The 15,805-nt window shown below is 39.4% G+C and overlaps 1 protein-coding gene across 1 annotated transcript; it reads right to left on the reverse strand.

Annotated features, from left to right (window-relative positions):
* Positions 1 to 5,690: 5,690 nt before the first annotated feature.
* Positions 5,691 to 14,923, reverse strand: LOC119741912 (monocarboxylate transporter 13-like). The gene is made up of 4 exons (XM_038217858.1): positions 14,488 to 14,923; positions 10,227 to 10,370; positions 8,561 to 9,361; positions 5,691 to 6,445 (listed from the first exon to the last, which is right to left on the reverse strand). The coding sequence occupies exons 1-4, from the start codon at positions 14,708 to 14,710 to the stop codon at positions 6,333 to 6,335; spliced, it is 1,281 nt and encodes a 426-aa protein (XP_038073786.1). The 5' UTR covers positions 14,711 to 14,923; the 3' UTR covers positions 5,691 to 6,332.
* Between the last annotated feature and the right edge of the window lie 882 nt (positions 14,924 to 15,805).

The following is a 15,805-nucleotide window of genomic DNA, read 5'->3' on the forward strand; positions in this document are numbered from 1 at the left end:
CGTTGGCACAGACTCGTTGGAATTTGCTCACATTTGTACATTTTGTTGGGGTGACTTATCAGTTGGGCGATGGTCGCTACTGAGTGCTTATAAATACTTTGTGTACAAAATATAATGCTTATCTTTGTATTTTAAAGCTATATGCCTATATCAAACCATTTGTAATATATACAAGAGGACTCTGATATTTATCACGTTACATGCGCAAATATTTTGGAATCTTATTGATTAAACAAGTGTAAAGAGCTATAGAGTACGTTCTTCAAGGACTGATTAATTTTAATAAGCCTTTTTGGAGTTCCAACTGCGCGCATTCGTAACCTGTGACAACGCACATTGTTTGTCTCAAATGCCCTTTGACAGTACCCACAATGCACAAACAGCCTTTTTGTGAAGTCAGTGGCGCGATGATGTCAAAGGCCATTTGAGACAAACAATGCGCGTTGTCACAGGTTACGAATGCGCAGTTGGAACTCCGAAAAGGCTTATTGTAATTTCAGTCGGTATCTTAAAAAAAAATCGCAAAAATCACTTAGTGTACGTCTTTCCAGAAGCATGACAAGGTACACACTTCAGCACGCGTTCCACAGGCCGTATAACAATGCGCACACACTACATGTACATTGTACAACACGCGTATTATACGTACATGTGTGTGCATGTAACGGTATTACAGAGCGTGTGCATACATGCGGTGCAAAAGTTAGCAATTCACATAAAAATAACATGTCCATATATGTTTTTAGCATGTTGGTCTGGCTTTGACGCATGAGGGCGCGTTATGGTACAGCGTGTACAGTGAAAGTGTACGTATGCGAAACGGCACATTTAGATACAGACCGAACGCAACCCAGACTTGGCCAAGTCTATGTTGGCTGTGACGTACAGACTTATTAATAACATTTGATCATATTGTCTGCTTTCAGTTATCATTGCTTATAAAGTTTTAATCTAATTTACCCTACTCCAGGTATATTGGAGTTTTTTTTTTAATTTGATATAAATATGATTTTTTTTTAGTCTAAGTTATTTTTTAAACGTCTGAGTCTCAAAAAAAAAACTATAGAGAGCGCTGTTTAAAATTTGCAAAGGGCAGGGCGTTTAGTGGGGTTCTTTTTTAAAAATTCAAAGGGGTATGCTAGGTGTAGGGTACTGGCTGCTCGTGTAACTGGGGGACTCTCAATGCCTCTAACACCCCTCTCTGTGAACGCGAGTCTTCTGCGTGATTTTCTTTTTGCCGCTGTAGCTGGCGGCGGAACAGACATTTGCGACCAAAAAACAAATGTTTTTCTCCTTGTGGTTTTTTGCATGATAAAATATTCTGGAAAACTGTTTTATTAGTCCAGCGGATATGTGACAAAATATCGATGAATTGTGCACTTTTACAAAAGCAGGAAACTTCACAAAGACATAATTATATAGACTATGAGTGTTTTCCAGATTCGGAGCCACCACAAAAGTACCTTTTTGGGGGCGTGGCAGCCATTTAAAAAATGGGGGGTAAATATTATGCCTACCTTGGGAAAAATTGTACTCATATTTCATGAACGAATAAAACGTCCCACAGACGTTTATATTTATGAGGGGAAAAAATCCAGATGTGGAGCCATTATGTCTTTGTGAAGTGGGGAACAACCGTTTTCACTGCGGGCATGATGAGTCCTGCCCCCCTTTTTTAAAAACATTTTCTCGCATGAATATGAACATCTGTGCCAAGTTTCACACTTTTATGGAAAAGTGCACAATTTTTTCACATATCCGCTGGACTATATCCAACAGCAGTGACTCTTTCAAGTCAATCCGTAGAAAACAACAACAGATCAAGAGCATCACCATCTGTGTATTTAGATATATTGGTCGTACATCTCCTGACTCGTAGTCAAAAACGTTTATCGATAGATTATTTTGTCAACTGGTGTGGGAAAGTCGACATTTTTAAATGTTAATCAATCTGACATAAAATCTCAATATATAGTGTCGACGAGTATATTTCCCTCGTTCATAGATCGTGATATTATTTTGATCGCGGTAACTCTGCAACGCACCCTTTCTCCACAGCAAATAGCATTTAATAGGCCTTGACTCGGTCCCCATTTTTATATATGTCCAATATCATATTTTTTCGTCATTTTCTTTTGCTATTTTTTTTTTAAATATTATATTAGACTTGCTTAATACAAGCCGCTGACATAGATTTGTACAGACCAAAATAATAAGTTGATTTAAAGACGTGCAAACAACAGGCTGGACTTTTGGAGTATGTCGGATACCCCTAGGTTTCATACTATTCCGTGCACATTGTGTTGGCTTTGTGTGCATCAAGGATAAAACAGGTCAGTTGTCCTATCCATTAGTCCTGTCTTCAACTTGAGTAAACCAATTGCGGATTGATTTTGGCATGCATGTAGAAATAACTGAGTGATTAGGCCTAATGCAGGATTAGCTTTCAATGGCTTGACATCGGTCGTCCTATAACCAATTATTTACTCAAATGAGTGATTTACGGATGCATGTGTACGACTTTCTGCCCGTATGGTGCAACAGACTGTTCAGTCATCTGTAAAATCGGACGGCACTTTTTTAAATTGGTTTATTTCTACAAATAAGCCATTCTGCATAGATCACAATAATATGTACAAGAAATAAAAGAAATTAATCGCACTTTAGGAAACTAATGACTGCATCTGATTAAGCAAGATATCACAACAAATAATATAAAGTATATATCCTTCAGGAAAAAACACTGTATCTTATCAAACCCTCCACCAGAATCATAAATCTTTAATTAATTAACTTGAAAAGTAAAAAGAAAAAGTTTAACCCACCACCGCATTAAATCTGAAAACAATAATCTTCTCGAGTCAAATTTGAGGAGCCTGTGACGGTTGAGTAAATTAAGGATAACAATCTAAACAGAATTACACATTTCTTGCAGATACCTCGAAGGTGTTGTACTTTGACGTAATTTGTAATTTGTGTTAGATTTAATAAAATTCTGCAAAGCGATTATGTGTTTATACTAGCCCATTGTAATTATTGAGTGGTCGGGCAGAACCCGACCACTCTTTGGAGTTGTTACGATTAATCTTCATTTCTTTCTTTCCTTTTTTCGTAACTGCACGTTTCCGCGGCTTTTCTCCTTAACGGTTTATGATATGAACTTGTAACTTTCAATATACATCGACCCTCATCCTGAGTGGTGCATATTACTCTGACGTCATTATGACGTCATCGGGTGTCAAATTACAAGCGATTCTAGCTGAAAAAGTGACCAATTACTTTTACCTATAACTCTTGAACAAAGTAACCAATGATGTTTGTATTCTGTTATCAGATAGACCATTAATTGATTAACATTTTTTGTCTGTACGTGAAGTTGCTTGACCTTTACTTCCGGGTCTACCGGAAGGTCAAAGTTAGGTGAAATCAAAATGATAAAAAAATTAGCCTGAAATCAAAACAAAGCACAATTTCTTCCGAACGGTTTACGGGATGATCATAAAACCTGGTGTGAACTTGTACCATGTTAGGAAGATGTTATAAAGCTTGTTACGTCATCATGACGTCATCACGTATCAAATTACAAGCGATTTGAGGGCACGATTTGACAAAATAGTTTGACCTACATCTCTTGAACTAAATAGAGTATCGTGTTCATATTTTCGTGAGGTAGTAGACGGTGCCTTGAGCAACATTTCTTATTCCCGGGCACAAAACTGCTTGACCTTCACTCTCGGTGTTGCAATCGAAATTTAATTGATCTCTAAAACGGAAGCATTTTACTACAGACAAATACATTATGGAAATGTTTAGTGAGGAGTGCCAAACACAAAAACATAATTTTGACGTCATCCCACGAAAGGGCGCTCTCTAGCGGCACATCAAAAACTTTTTAATCTTTTTAAATGTAAAACCCTCATTGAAATTTTTATGAAATTGATCCTATACATCCCGTTTTAATTGAAATCTGTCATATGATCCCTGTCTCATGACCTTGTTTTTTGGCCCCAAAACGATATCTGTTACACTTAATATTGACCTTTTGCTTCCATATACTGTGACGTCATCTAACCAGAAGCCGGGTGTTATTATTACATGCACTTAATTTCCATATTTCCATGCATTATTTTTACTTAATGATAAACAAGTGTCCTCCCTTCACTTTTTTTGACTGATGACGTCATCAAACCAGAAATAACTTGCACGTGTACCTAAATGTTAACTGTAATTGATCATACCCTAAAAGACGCATTCTTTTCGTACAAAATAATTGGTACTGGAAATGTTAAAGTTCTTAATTAATTAGTTTCCTTATTTTTTCTGACATAAACATATTCATAACTTAACTGCATAATGTCTAATGAAAAAGTTGTCTACCCGACCACTATCCGTTTGTAACAACAAACGCGAACCTCTAGTTTTTCTTGCAATTTTCACATCTTAAAACGTTCAATTTATATTTGGATATAGGTATCTTTAAAATTACTTTTAGAGATCGTTTTTACAGTGTATACTTTGTTTCAGACTTAAACTTTTTTAATAAAAGGTAGTCATTGTTTAAAGGGTCGTCTTGGCGGAGAACCAGTAATTGAATTTTTTTTTCATGTATCGAACATAATCTTACTACAGGGAGAGTAAACAAAAAAACGAAACCCAAATGTCGGGATTATTTTTTTTCTGAAGTTCTGCATGTAGCACTTTAAATTCTAGCTCAATTCATGAGCTTCCTTTTAGTACCATTAAAGAACCATTCAAATCACTCATGTCCTTTTGTTTTTTAATTTAACACACAACCACCGTTTCAAAGTTCTGTCCACAGATCCCCCCCCCAAAAAAAAAATTAAAATTGTGCGTTCTTTCAGCAAAACGAAAACAATTTACACACATTTCTATGTGATTTGTTTTCGTTTTGAAGAAAGAACAATTAGTGATTTGATTGATTCTTGTACTAAAACAAAGCTTATGAATTGGGCTTTTATAAACTATATTATGAAAGTGCTACATGCAGAACTGCACTAAAACACTGGTAACTAAAACAATGGTCCCAACATTTTTTTTACTCACCCTGTATAATATACACATTCGTCTTTCATTTATGACAGTGTAAATTTTCCAGTGTCACATGATTTTTTTGCGTATTATCGTTATTAGTTTAGGTCAAAACAAATAACAATTCACATTTAACTTCATCAAACAGTTAAATGGGTATGAAGTTTAATTTCAAATAGAGGCAATTACTAGTATTTGTTTCTTTAGAAGACTGAATGAGATCCCTTCAATTTGAAGACATAAACTGTCCATTTAATAATTTACCTCACATGAAGACGAGGATGGAAATAGATTGGATATAAAATAACATGTTAGACTTCGCTTCGCCTTTATTTTTGCTTTCTAATCCTGTACGATTCTGTTGATAAAAAAATCAGAAAACGAGGTCTTAAAACGTACCTATTTATCCTGGTATCCCCATTAATAAAATTAAAAGATGTAATTTTAATTGACACGGGTTTTAGCGTGTAACGGACATTACAAACCAACCGGGCTGATAGCTTGATATCACTTGGTTCCTATGCCTCATCAATTAATGATGAGCACCAACAATTTTCATTGGCGCGATGCAGCTTTGGCATAGGCTAATTAGACGACGAAATTCTTCGACCACCCTTACGCCTTAACAAGCTGCTGCTGTCGTTTTTCTAATTTTTGCTTCTGTTATTAGGCCTACAATGCTATGAGAAAGTGTGGATGAAGCGTCTTCGGACTATTCAATTACTCGGACTCAACATCCAGGAAGGGAAGGACTAATCTTTTCACCCCCCCCCCCCGATTGTCATTTGTTAAAGGTTATCCTTCTGGCTAACCATCTTGGGGATATCACCTCTTTTGTTGTCCTCCGCGGTAACTTAATCCACTGCCACAGTCCTTTGGTCCTTCCCCTGCATCACCCACTAGCTCTTCACCCGCTCCCATTCTCCCTCATCACCCAACAGCACGACCGTCCCTGCCCCAACCCTTCATCCCCTTTGATCACTACCTACTGCCACACTCCTTTGGTTCGTCCGGCCCCCTGTTTGTTTGTTGTTTGTTTGTTTGTTTGTTTGTTGGGGTGTTGGGGTGTTTTTTTGTTTTTTTGTTTTTTTGTTTGTGAACTACTGTAATTTTGTCTTTCAGAAAGGTCATGCTCGGATCTGAAATGTTACGCCCTCTCATTTTGTTCATTAATATATTTAACGTCAATCCAGTCAGTATATTATAAGCAGTTTGCGGCAGTTTTAGTCCTTTTCAATTTGAGAATTTGTTAACCAATTTATTTTCAGTGCCTTTTCCATATCTCATACCCGTTTCGTGATTCTTCCAATGACCAGGGGAATGAGAGCTACAGCTGGTGTAATGCCCATAATGATGAACGTCAGGTCATAGCTGCCGGTCGTGTCGTATATCCAACCTTTACAAGAAAATGTTAATATAAATAAATCAACGCAAAGCCAATTATGTTGTTAAAAGAATGTATGTGTTTGTAACGGGGGAGTTCGGATGGTACCATTAGAATCGGTGCGGGTATAGGAAACGTATGCGCCCCAGAACAAAGTTGCTTTTTCAATTATCAGAGTTCTAAGCCTTGGGAAGCGGAAAGTCAATCCCAGCTTAATTCCTGCTCAAGTTCGGGTATAATGAAAGATAAAAATTATTTTAAAAATAACAAATTTCGTGCACATACATAAACATTGTTACACTGGGCTGTTAATTTACATATTTGTGCACTTTCGTTAAACCTGTCAACATTTTTCATGAGACTTGTAGGTTTGCATTGTGGACATGAACAAAGTATGGAAGGTTTGGGGTAGGCCTAACACCATGTGCATATTATCTATTTTGAGTTAAGTCGGTCTTAGAAGAACCCGTTGTTATAACTCAACGTTGTGAACAGTGTGATCTGTTCGTCATCAGGAGACTACCGGACTCTTGCCGGTATAAGGTTCCAAGTAGTGGATCTTTTTCATGTATCGAAATAATCTTACTACAACTAGGGTGTGCAAAAAAAAACCAAATGTCAGGACTATTGTTTTAGTGAAGTTCTGCATGTAGCACTTTTTAAATCTACGATATGAATGCCCGATTCATAAACTTTCTTTTAGTACAAGAATCATTCTAATGATTCATGTACTTTTCAAGCTGCGGAATTTTAAACACAACCACCGTTTTGAAGTTCTGTCGACGGATCACAAAACAAGGTGTGCGTTCTTTCAGCAAACCGAAAACATCCCTATGTGATTTGTTTTCGTCCCTTGAAAAAACAGTCTTAGTGATTTTAACATTCAGTACATCGTATCACAATTAACGTTTGTTCAGAACACAATTATCAACACTATAAAAGCATGGCTCGTAACAACAACGTGATTTGCACAGCATAATTGCAACTTATATATTGTCAAAGCACAAACGTTACAGCAACGTCGGGATCACAACATCACAGCAATGCTGTAAAAATACCAAGATACAATGTCACGACAACATGATATTTACAGCTTAACAGCACCATTATGATAATACCTTTATGCAACGTCATCATAACGTCATGAATGGAACATCACAGCAATTTAGTGTAAATTCTTATATACAACGTCATGACAACGAGAGATTAACCCACATTCAATGTTGGAAAAACGTTATGATTTTAACATCACAGCAAGGTTGTGAAATACCAAACTACAAATTCGTAACAACGTTTTTTTCACAACTGAAAACAACGTTATTAAACAACCTACATGCAACGATATCACAACGTCATGATTACAACCTCGCGGCAACGTCGTGAACATTCTAAATTACATCTGACAACGTAATATTGACAACACAAAAACAACGTTATGAAAACACCTACATACAACGTAACCACAACGTCATGTTTATTACTTTATTACAACGTTGTGAAACGACCACCATACAACGTGAATACAATGTCATATGATGACTTTCATACTACGATGTCAAACGTTACCGATACGCACCATTTTTACAACCAACAAATATACAGTCAAACGCTGTAGCAACGTTGCTTTAACGTCGTCGTGATACATTACCAAATGGCAACATTTTCACAACTTTGCACATCGTTGTGGCAACGTGATGTGTTAGCTGGGGTGGTTATTTACAAACCCACATATATATCTTAACGTTTTGATGTGAAATGTAAATTGCCCATATAATGTGTCAGATGAAATAACCATGCAAAATGGTAATTTCACAAGAAACTTTTTCCAAGCCGCATATACGTATCCCGTATGCGTACCGTTTCTAATAATGGTCCTGATATATAGTGGGCTGTGTAAGTGTATACATACTGCCAGACCAAGCACTCGAGTTGGGCCAAGTCTAGCGGCATACGTGTCTAGATAGCATCTATGATACGTGCGAACTAAAGCGCATGACTATGGTTCCCGACGGTTCGTGTCTATCGTTTCGTAGACATTCCCTGCAACATGCACGGTTGTTTTTTTTTTCAGGACTTTGAGAGGATACTTAAATTTTATAAGTTCTTTATATTAAGATGTGTGCTTACCTGGTAAAAATCCCCCGAGGACGTTTGCCAGCATTCCAAGAAATCCAATCCACGAGAACGCACTTGTCAGTCTGTCTCTACCTAATAGTTCCTTGGTAAGCACATCAATTAAGGTAAACAGCGATGATGAGGACAGACCGTATAAAACGGTCAATACGGTCACACTCAGTGTGTCCTTTAACCATGGATCTAAGACAAGCGACAGACTCAGTGCCAGGCTGCTTATTATCACTGTTGTCGAACACTTCACGAGGCCTCTATCAACAAAAGGCGCAAACAGGACGCATCCGAAAAAATAACCGACGCCCGAAGCCGAGCATATCGCAGCAGACGCTTGGGGTGAGAAACCCTTGGATTGAAGATTAGAAACGTAAAACAGGAACCAAGCGGTATTTACGAAACGAATCCCAAACATGCAACTGAAAACTACCCAGAAATTAAACCGAAGAAGTATTCGGAGATCCAGAGTTGACAATGCACGAGTGAAACAAGATCTGAGGCAGACCCTACAGGTGCTGTTTGGTTCCTGCTGGTCATGTTGATCAACTGGTAGCTCGTAATGTGGTTGTTTTTCTCTGGCAAGTATAGCACAGACTGCTGGATGAAAGCAAACCCCGGCAAGAAGCAAGGTGGCTCCTCTCCAGCCATAGGTATCGAGAAAAAGCTGCACCATTGGTGCAAAAGCAAGCAAAGAGAGTACTTGTCCCGTGTGGCTTATTCCACTGGCCAGACTGTACCGCTTACTGAAGGAACGTCCCAGAGTAGCCTTACTTAGAACAATGCCGATCCCCACGCCTGGGCCTGAAACAAGGTGGGAAAATAAAATAGGAGTAGAAAGAAATAAAGGTCTAACAATAAAGAAAAAATGGTAAATACATTCACTACATCGTGTCTTGGATTCCATTGGTCTCAAAAGTGTCACACGTCCAGTCGATACAAATGATTGTTATATCGTGTGCTGGAAACTGCAATTTCAATGGTCTAGAACTGCAACGTGTCTAGTCAATAACTACTTCATATACAATGCGTTTCATAAATAAATCTTCAATATACACTGTGCTGCATGTAAATTGCGCATGTTGCGCGTGCGTGAACGGCCTGTTCCCGCGCGCGCTCGTGACTGAGAAGTGCAACCGCTTAGTCTCATGTCCGGCAGGAAAGCGTGCAGTTATCAAAGGTTACATCGCAGTGATTTCATTTCACTTTTGCATAGAAAGTTTCAACCATTTACCTTTTTGACATGTTGGCACGATATAACAAAACAATTGTTGACTGCCGTGATGTGGGATATGTTTTATTTAATCCACTCATGGGTCATAGCACCGGAGGCGAACAGGGTACTTAAAAACGGCATGTCAAACATCACAGCAGTCAACAATTGTTGACTGTTTACTTCATAAACTTCGTTGCATTATTTTGCATATTAATTACCTCCGACGAAGAACTTTCATGGGCACACGTACTGTACTTTGCAACGAGTACAAGTATTGGTACAAGTATTTTCTTTCAGAAGTACGAAAAATATGAACCCGAGTATAGCAGAACGTAATACAACACCTGATATTTTTTTGATGTTTGCGATGTTTTATTGTTTTTGTGCACGCACCCTTGGATTAGCTGTTTTACTAACTATAGCAGCATTTGGTGTGTCTTCACAAGTTCTTACCAACAACGACGGCTAAAATAACAGCGATGTGTATGATACTCGTAGCTAGTGGAACCAGCACTAATCCCACACCAACCATGAGCGTGCTCAGAATTATCATCCGTCGACTGCCGAACTTGTCTTCAAAGAGTGTGCTGAACAGAGCTGAAAAACATGTGGATGGAAGAATTCTAAAAGGTTATGTAACAACTACCTTCATAATGAAAAGACTACAAGACGGAAATAGTATACACGCATTTAAATCGAAATGAAAGATAAAAAGAAAAGTACTACCAGAGTCTTATATAGCGCACGTATCTACCAACAATTAGGTACTCAGGGCGAATATTAATATTAATTTAAATTTTAAAGACAGGTAAATGAAGTATTTGAAAATATGAGACTTATTTTATGCAGCACCTTAAATAGTTTACAAGGTGCTGCGGCGCATCAAGCAGCCACTGCCAGAAACGTCGGAAACCCCTTCTCTAGTAGCGATAGTGCTACTGGGTTCTTTTACGTGCATCACACATCGCACGGAACCTACGGCTTTACGTCCCATCCGAAGCAATAATACTCAGGTGTCTTGCTTAGGACCGCAAGTGTCAAGACAGGGACTCGAACCCACGCTCTGCTGATCAGAAACACCAGAGGTTGAGTCCAGTGCTCTTAAACTGCGCAATAGTCGTAGCCTAGTTGCCATTTTGTGATTGGACAATGGACGACGTTCGTTTGATGGTGTCTTCGTATTTCCATTGCAAGTAGCTGCAAGCGGTCGCAAGTAATGCTGCTTACGCACCTGGGATCCGTCCCGCACTTGGAGTGTTAAGTAATTCTTCCGGTCGCATTATCAGTCCTTTTTAGATATTAGGGAGGTATTTTTTTATTAAATTAAAACAATGATTGAAGGGAAAAGCAGGGGTCAATTTAATACGCATAATATGTACATAAAATTCTTAATTTACATTCATAAAGTATTTTTTTTTAAAGAAAGCATGAATATAGATGAATAATATAAGTTTCTTTTCAAAGTGAGAAGTAATTCTTCCATTCCCAAAGTTTATGCACAAAATTAATGTCCAACGAATCATTGCAGATAGCTTGCAATGTTCATTTAAAAATCGAGATATATACACAGTAGGGTTTTGTGAAATGATTTTTCTTTTCCCCCTTTCTGTATCATTATGTGAACGAAATGTGTCACAAAAAACCTGCAGAATCTGGCCTTGTACGATGAACATGTACATGCGGCGCCCGTACGTGTACATGGTACCGTACGTACTTGCGTACATGTACTTCAACGTCGTTAATTGACCATCACAAAATGGCAACAAGGCTACGACTATTGCGCAGTGCTCTTAACCGCTCGGCCATGACACTCCACAACGAGTGCGCCCTAACAACGTATAGCCTCTTGTTTTTCGGCTCAAACCACAACGTAATTTTACAAACAGGCCTTTCGTAAAGGCCTTGAAACGTGTCTTCTGGCTAATCGGTCACACATAAATCGTCTTTGATCAGGTTCATCTGATTGTGAATGATGTATAATTAAATAGAAACACGTTATTTTTACACAATCAAACTTCCTTTTTTGACATTTCGAGCAACACCGTGGCCTTTCATCAGAGGTTGTTACACGTCTGACCGTTAGATGGCACTAGTCAGACAGTGAAACGTGCACATGGGGAAGCCGGGCAGAACATTTGAGGTGAAACTTAAAGAACATTAAAAAGATGTAGAAACAGTGTCTCATAGGAAAAATTTACACAGGAGCCCAAAGGAAAGCTTCAAAGGCAGACTGCAAATAAATCGGCAATAATGTTCAGATCAAGTAGCTCAGGAAACTTGCACAATATTATTGATTGGTACAACAGCAAAAACTTGGACAAAAAGAAACAGTTCGATTTACAAGATGGTGATAGAAGCAATCTGGATTAGGACGACAGAGGTCATGACAGACACGGGGTGGGTTGGGGGGGGGGCTACATGCTGAGTCACGTACATGTTGGACTGTTGTGCTCGCGCCAACTTACAGCCAGAGAGTAACGGTAACAACCTTTGATGAAGGGCAACGAAGTTGATCGGAATGTCAAGAAAAACGAGAATTATGTTTTTGGACAAACACCTAGCTGTTTCAGCATCTTGCTAATGTTAAGTCACGTTATAGACTGATAGTTTTTGCATGTTCATGTCATGTAATAGACTGATAAGACATACATGTGCAGTCGAGTGTTGCAGAGCGACGAGGTGTGTAGTTCCTAATAAAGCACACCGTTAAAATGCAACATCAATGTTGCGTCAATGACACAAGTCATGAACCTTGATACTTATGTAGATACATGTATAGGCTTTTGAAATAGTACCTTGCAAGTGACTTCATCAGGACGTCAAACACATTCCGGTTTAGATACACACCCAGTTACAACCATAAGACCTATAGTTCTGTAGATATAGACCTTAGAAAAATGCACTTTTAATGTGACGTCACATGACATGCGATAACATCATCATGACGTCACCTCAATTTTCATCTATAACACATTACTGTCTAATTTCATGCCAAGTTTCAACCCAATTGGACCTGTAGTTCTGTAGATATAAGCCTATAAATTATGCACCTCTAACGTGATCTTAAATGGCACGTGATGACGTCATGATGACGTCAATTTTCGGATGGATGTCAGTGCCCAAAGTGCCATGAAAGACGAAAACGTGAACAAACGATTTGGCAGGAGTCTGAGAAGAAAAGAAAGAAAGAAAAATTTTAACGAATACAAAGGCGGTTTGGCGTTTTCGGCAAGTTGCCTTAACAGCCATGAACAAATAAAAACCTAACGAAAACAATTAAAGGCTATTTCGGCAAGTTGGAGAAACAGGCAAAAGCGAGTCAGTTAACTTTACTGTGTACAAACGTGTTTCTATTAAATTATAAAACTTTAAAACACTGACTGTATCAATACAGCCAAGGTTGCCGTACAAACGTTCTTTATCACAATTATGCGGCATAAAAGTCAACATAAACATTCTGATGCTTACAAGGACCACCCATTAGTATACCTTGCGCGGTCTGCATCGGACCAATCTAAAGTCTGCACTGCGTATTTCTGGGCTACGCGTAAAACCGTCGATGTCAACGCGTACTGCAGCCTGCTCGACACCCTGGAAACGAGGTTGGGTCTACGGTAGAGGCTCGCTATGTTAAGTACAAGAATGTGACATGATAGAGTGCTATTGCAAAAAATTGTAAGAAGTTCAAGTTTACGTTTGTTTCCAATGGGCGCAATCGGTGGGGGACGGGGAACAACCCCCCCCCCCCCCCCACACACACACACACAAAGACACACGTGTGTAAATGCCGGCAATCGTGGACGCCCCATTGTCCCTAATCTTCTTTCCTTTGTTTGTACACTAAGTTTTTAGCGACAGCTCTCATTGGTTTTGTAAACGATTTGAGATCGTGGACGTTCGGTCAATCGTGAACGTCATTGTTTGCGCCCCAATTCTTTTGTCCTACGTCCACGATTGTCGGTGTTTACATACTCACGCTTACATAGGCACTTCCTTTGTTCTCGTGTACTAAAATTTTGCAACGTCGCACACTGATGTCAAAATGCTCTTATTTTAACCATAGTTAATTTCCTGGGCTGAAATTCGGACTTAATATCCCTCTTCTAAAACTCTTCCACTTGCGACCAATCAACCCACCCTGGAAATTCCTAGTTTTTGAGTAAAATCCATATATCTATTTCGTGAAAAACTTGCGGGGTACCAAAACGGTACCCCGCAAGTCGGCGGGCATTCCTTGTGGGGTACCTCCCATTGTTCCGGTACCCCACAAGGCAGTGTTTGTACACGCACATGTACATGTACACCCACACATTTTGAAGCGGGGGACATTGTTTGGTCCCGCCTCCCCCCCCCCCCCCCCCCCCCCCCACACACACACACACTTTTTCTTCACAGAATACAAATGTTTGCCTACTATAATGATTATATTGCTCAGAATAGCTGATTCAATGACTCCAAACTCAAAAATGATGTTTAAAAGATTATCTTTTGCTTAAAAAAGTGGTTTTAGTGGTCAGAAATTGCCTTTCTATAACTGCATGTCTACTCAACTAAATCCCCCATGTGCATTTAACTCTCCACATTTTCATCCCCAACACTACGCCCAACCTGATCTATGATCGGGTAAATCAGCTTGTTAATATTTAAGGCAGAGATCTTAGAAGCTACAAAAAGTACGTGCCATCTGGCTCAAAATAGTCATCAAGTTAGTTACCAGCTATGTCGACTGATACTGCCATGACCGATACGGCTATTCCGGTCAACCAGACGTGGTCGGTAAACTGATCAGTCAACGCGGGAAGAAGCACTCCCAGACTCTTAAACACACCTCCCCACTGCGCAACGACGCTGAACGACATCAGTAGGATGAAGCAGCCGTTGGAGTTGAATTCTTTGGTGGTCTCCTCCATGGAACTGCGCCTTGAACATATCCCCATTGCGTCAAAATGTCACCAATTCAGGGCACGACAAACCTCAACGCCTTTTAAACTGTTCGATACACTATTCAATTCCTTCCATAGTAAAAATGCTCCTCTTAAAACTGCTATGCCTGCACTCTTATCATTTAATCTTCGGCCTTGACTGGGCATTGTGTAAGCACACCGTCTCGCAGACTACCTCACACGTGTTTGTACGTGGCCCGGGACCAGGAAAAATCAGTGCGGTCTGTATCTTGATTGTTAGAAACTGACCTCACACTGACCTTGTGCGAACTTAAAAGTGTTTGGACATCGGGTCGGTACATAATAGCCTTGGGACAAATCTTTTTGTGTCACTGTCCCACGCCAGCGGGATTACTAGTTTTATGATCGGCCCATATAAAACTGACCTTGCTACGCCACTTGCATTGCGCGACGTGTCTGTGGCAAAGCCAGACACATCGCAATGCAAGTGGCGTAGCAATGTCATTTTTTAATATTGATATTGTCATTTTTTAATATATGGGCGTACGTACTGGACATACTCCTTCTAATCCTCTCTTTTCTTTGACTATGACCAGCAAATTCCTGGAATGAGTGGCTCAAACAAACTGTAGGCGTCCAACCAGTTTATGCCAACAAAATACGTCTAATATCGTATTTTTTTTGAGTCCCTTTCTTTTGATAGAAAATTAGGATTATCATTTAAAGCAATTTACAATTTGCACGGACAATTTGTGGGGGGGGGGCACGTGCCAACCCCCCCCCCCCCTCCGCCAGACCCCTTCCACCCCCCCCCCCCCCCGTGTCTACGCCACTGAAATAGTATGCACGCATTTAACCCGAAAAATAATAATAATAAAAACTAGAGGTTGTAGAAATAACCACACGGTGATGGGAACTGGAAACTTCGCCACACACATCAACTCAAAAGGCATGTTTAAACGCATGTTTTACTTTGTCATCATGCCGTTAGAGGGCGCTCTAACATTTTATGACTTCACCTGTATTTTTTTTTTGGAAAAAAAAAACCTAGTCGGAGTCCCACATCGTTGAAAGCAAGTGCACATCTTTTGCCAATTTTTAAATTATATTATTTTGAGACTCACATCG

The sequence above is a fragment of the Patiria miniata genome, unplaced genomic scaffold, assembly GCF_015706575.1.
Source record: "Patiria miniata isolate m_02_andy unplaced genomic scaffold, ASM1570657v1 HiC_scaffold_5, whole genome shotgun sequence".
NCBI lineage: Eukaryota > Metazoa > Echinodermata > Asteroidea > Valvatida > Asterinidae > Patiria > Patiria miniata.

Excerpts from the sequence above, each read along its gene's own strand:
- LOC119741912 (XM_038217858.1), bottom strand. The coding sequence starts at position 14,710 with ATGGGGATATGTTCAAGGCGCAGTTCCATGGAGGAGACCACCAAAGAA. Across the intron at positions 9,362-10,226 it reads TATTTTAGCCGTCGTTGTTG|GCCCAGGCGTGGGGATCGGC; the intron begins GTAAGAACTTGT and ends ACCTTGTTTCAG. Across the intron at positions 6,446-8,560 it reads CCTCGGGGGATTTTTACCAG|GTTGGATATACGACACGACC; the intron begins GTAAGCACACAT and ends TTTCTTGTAAAG.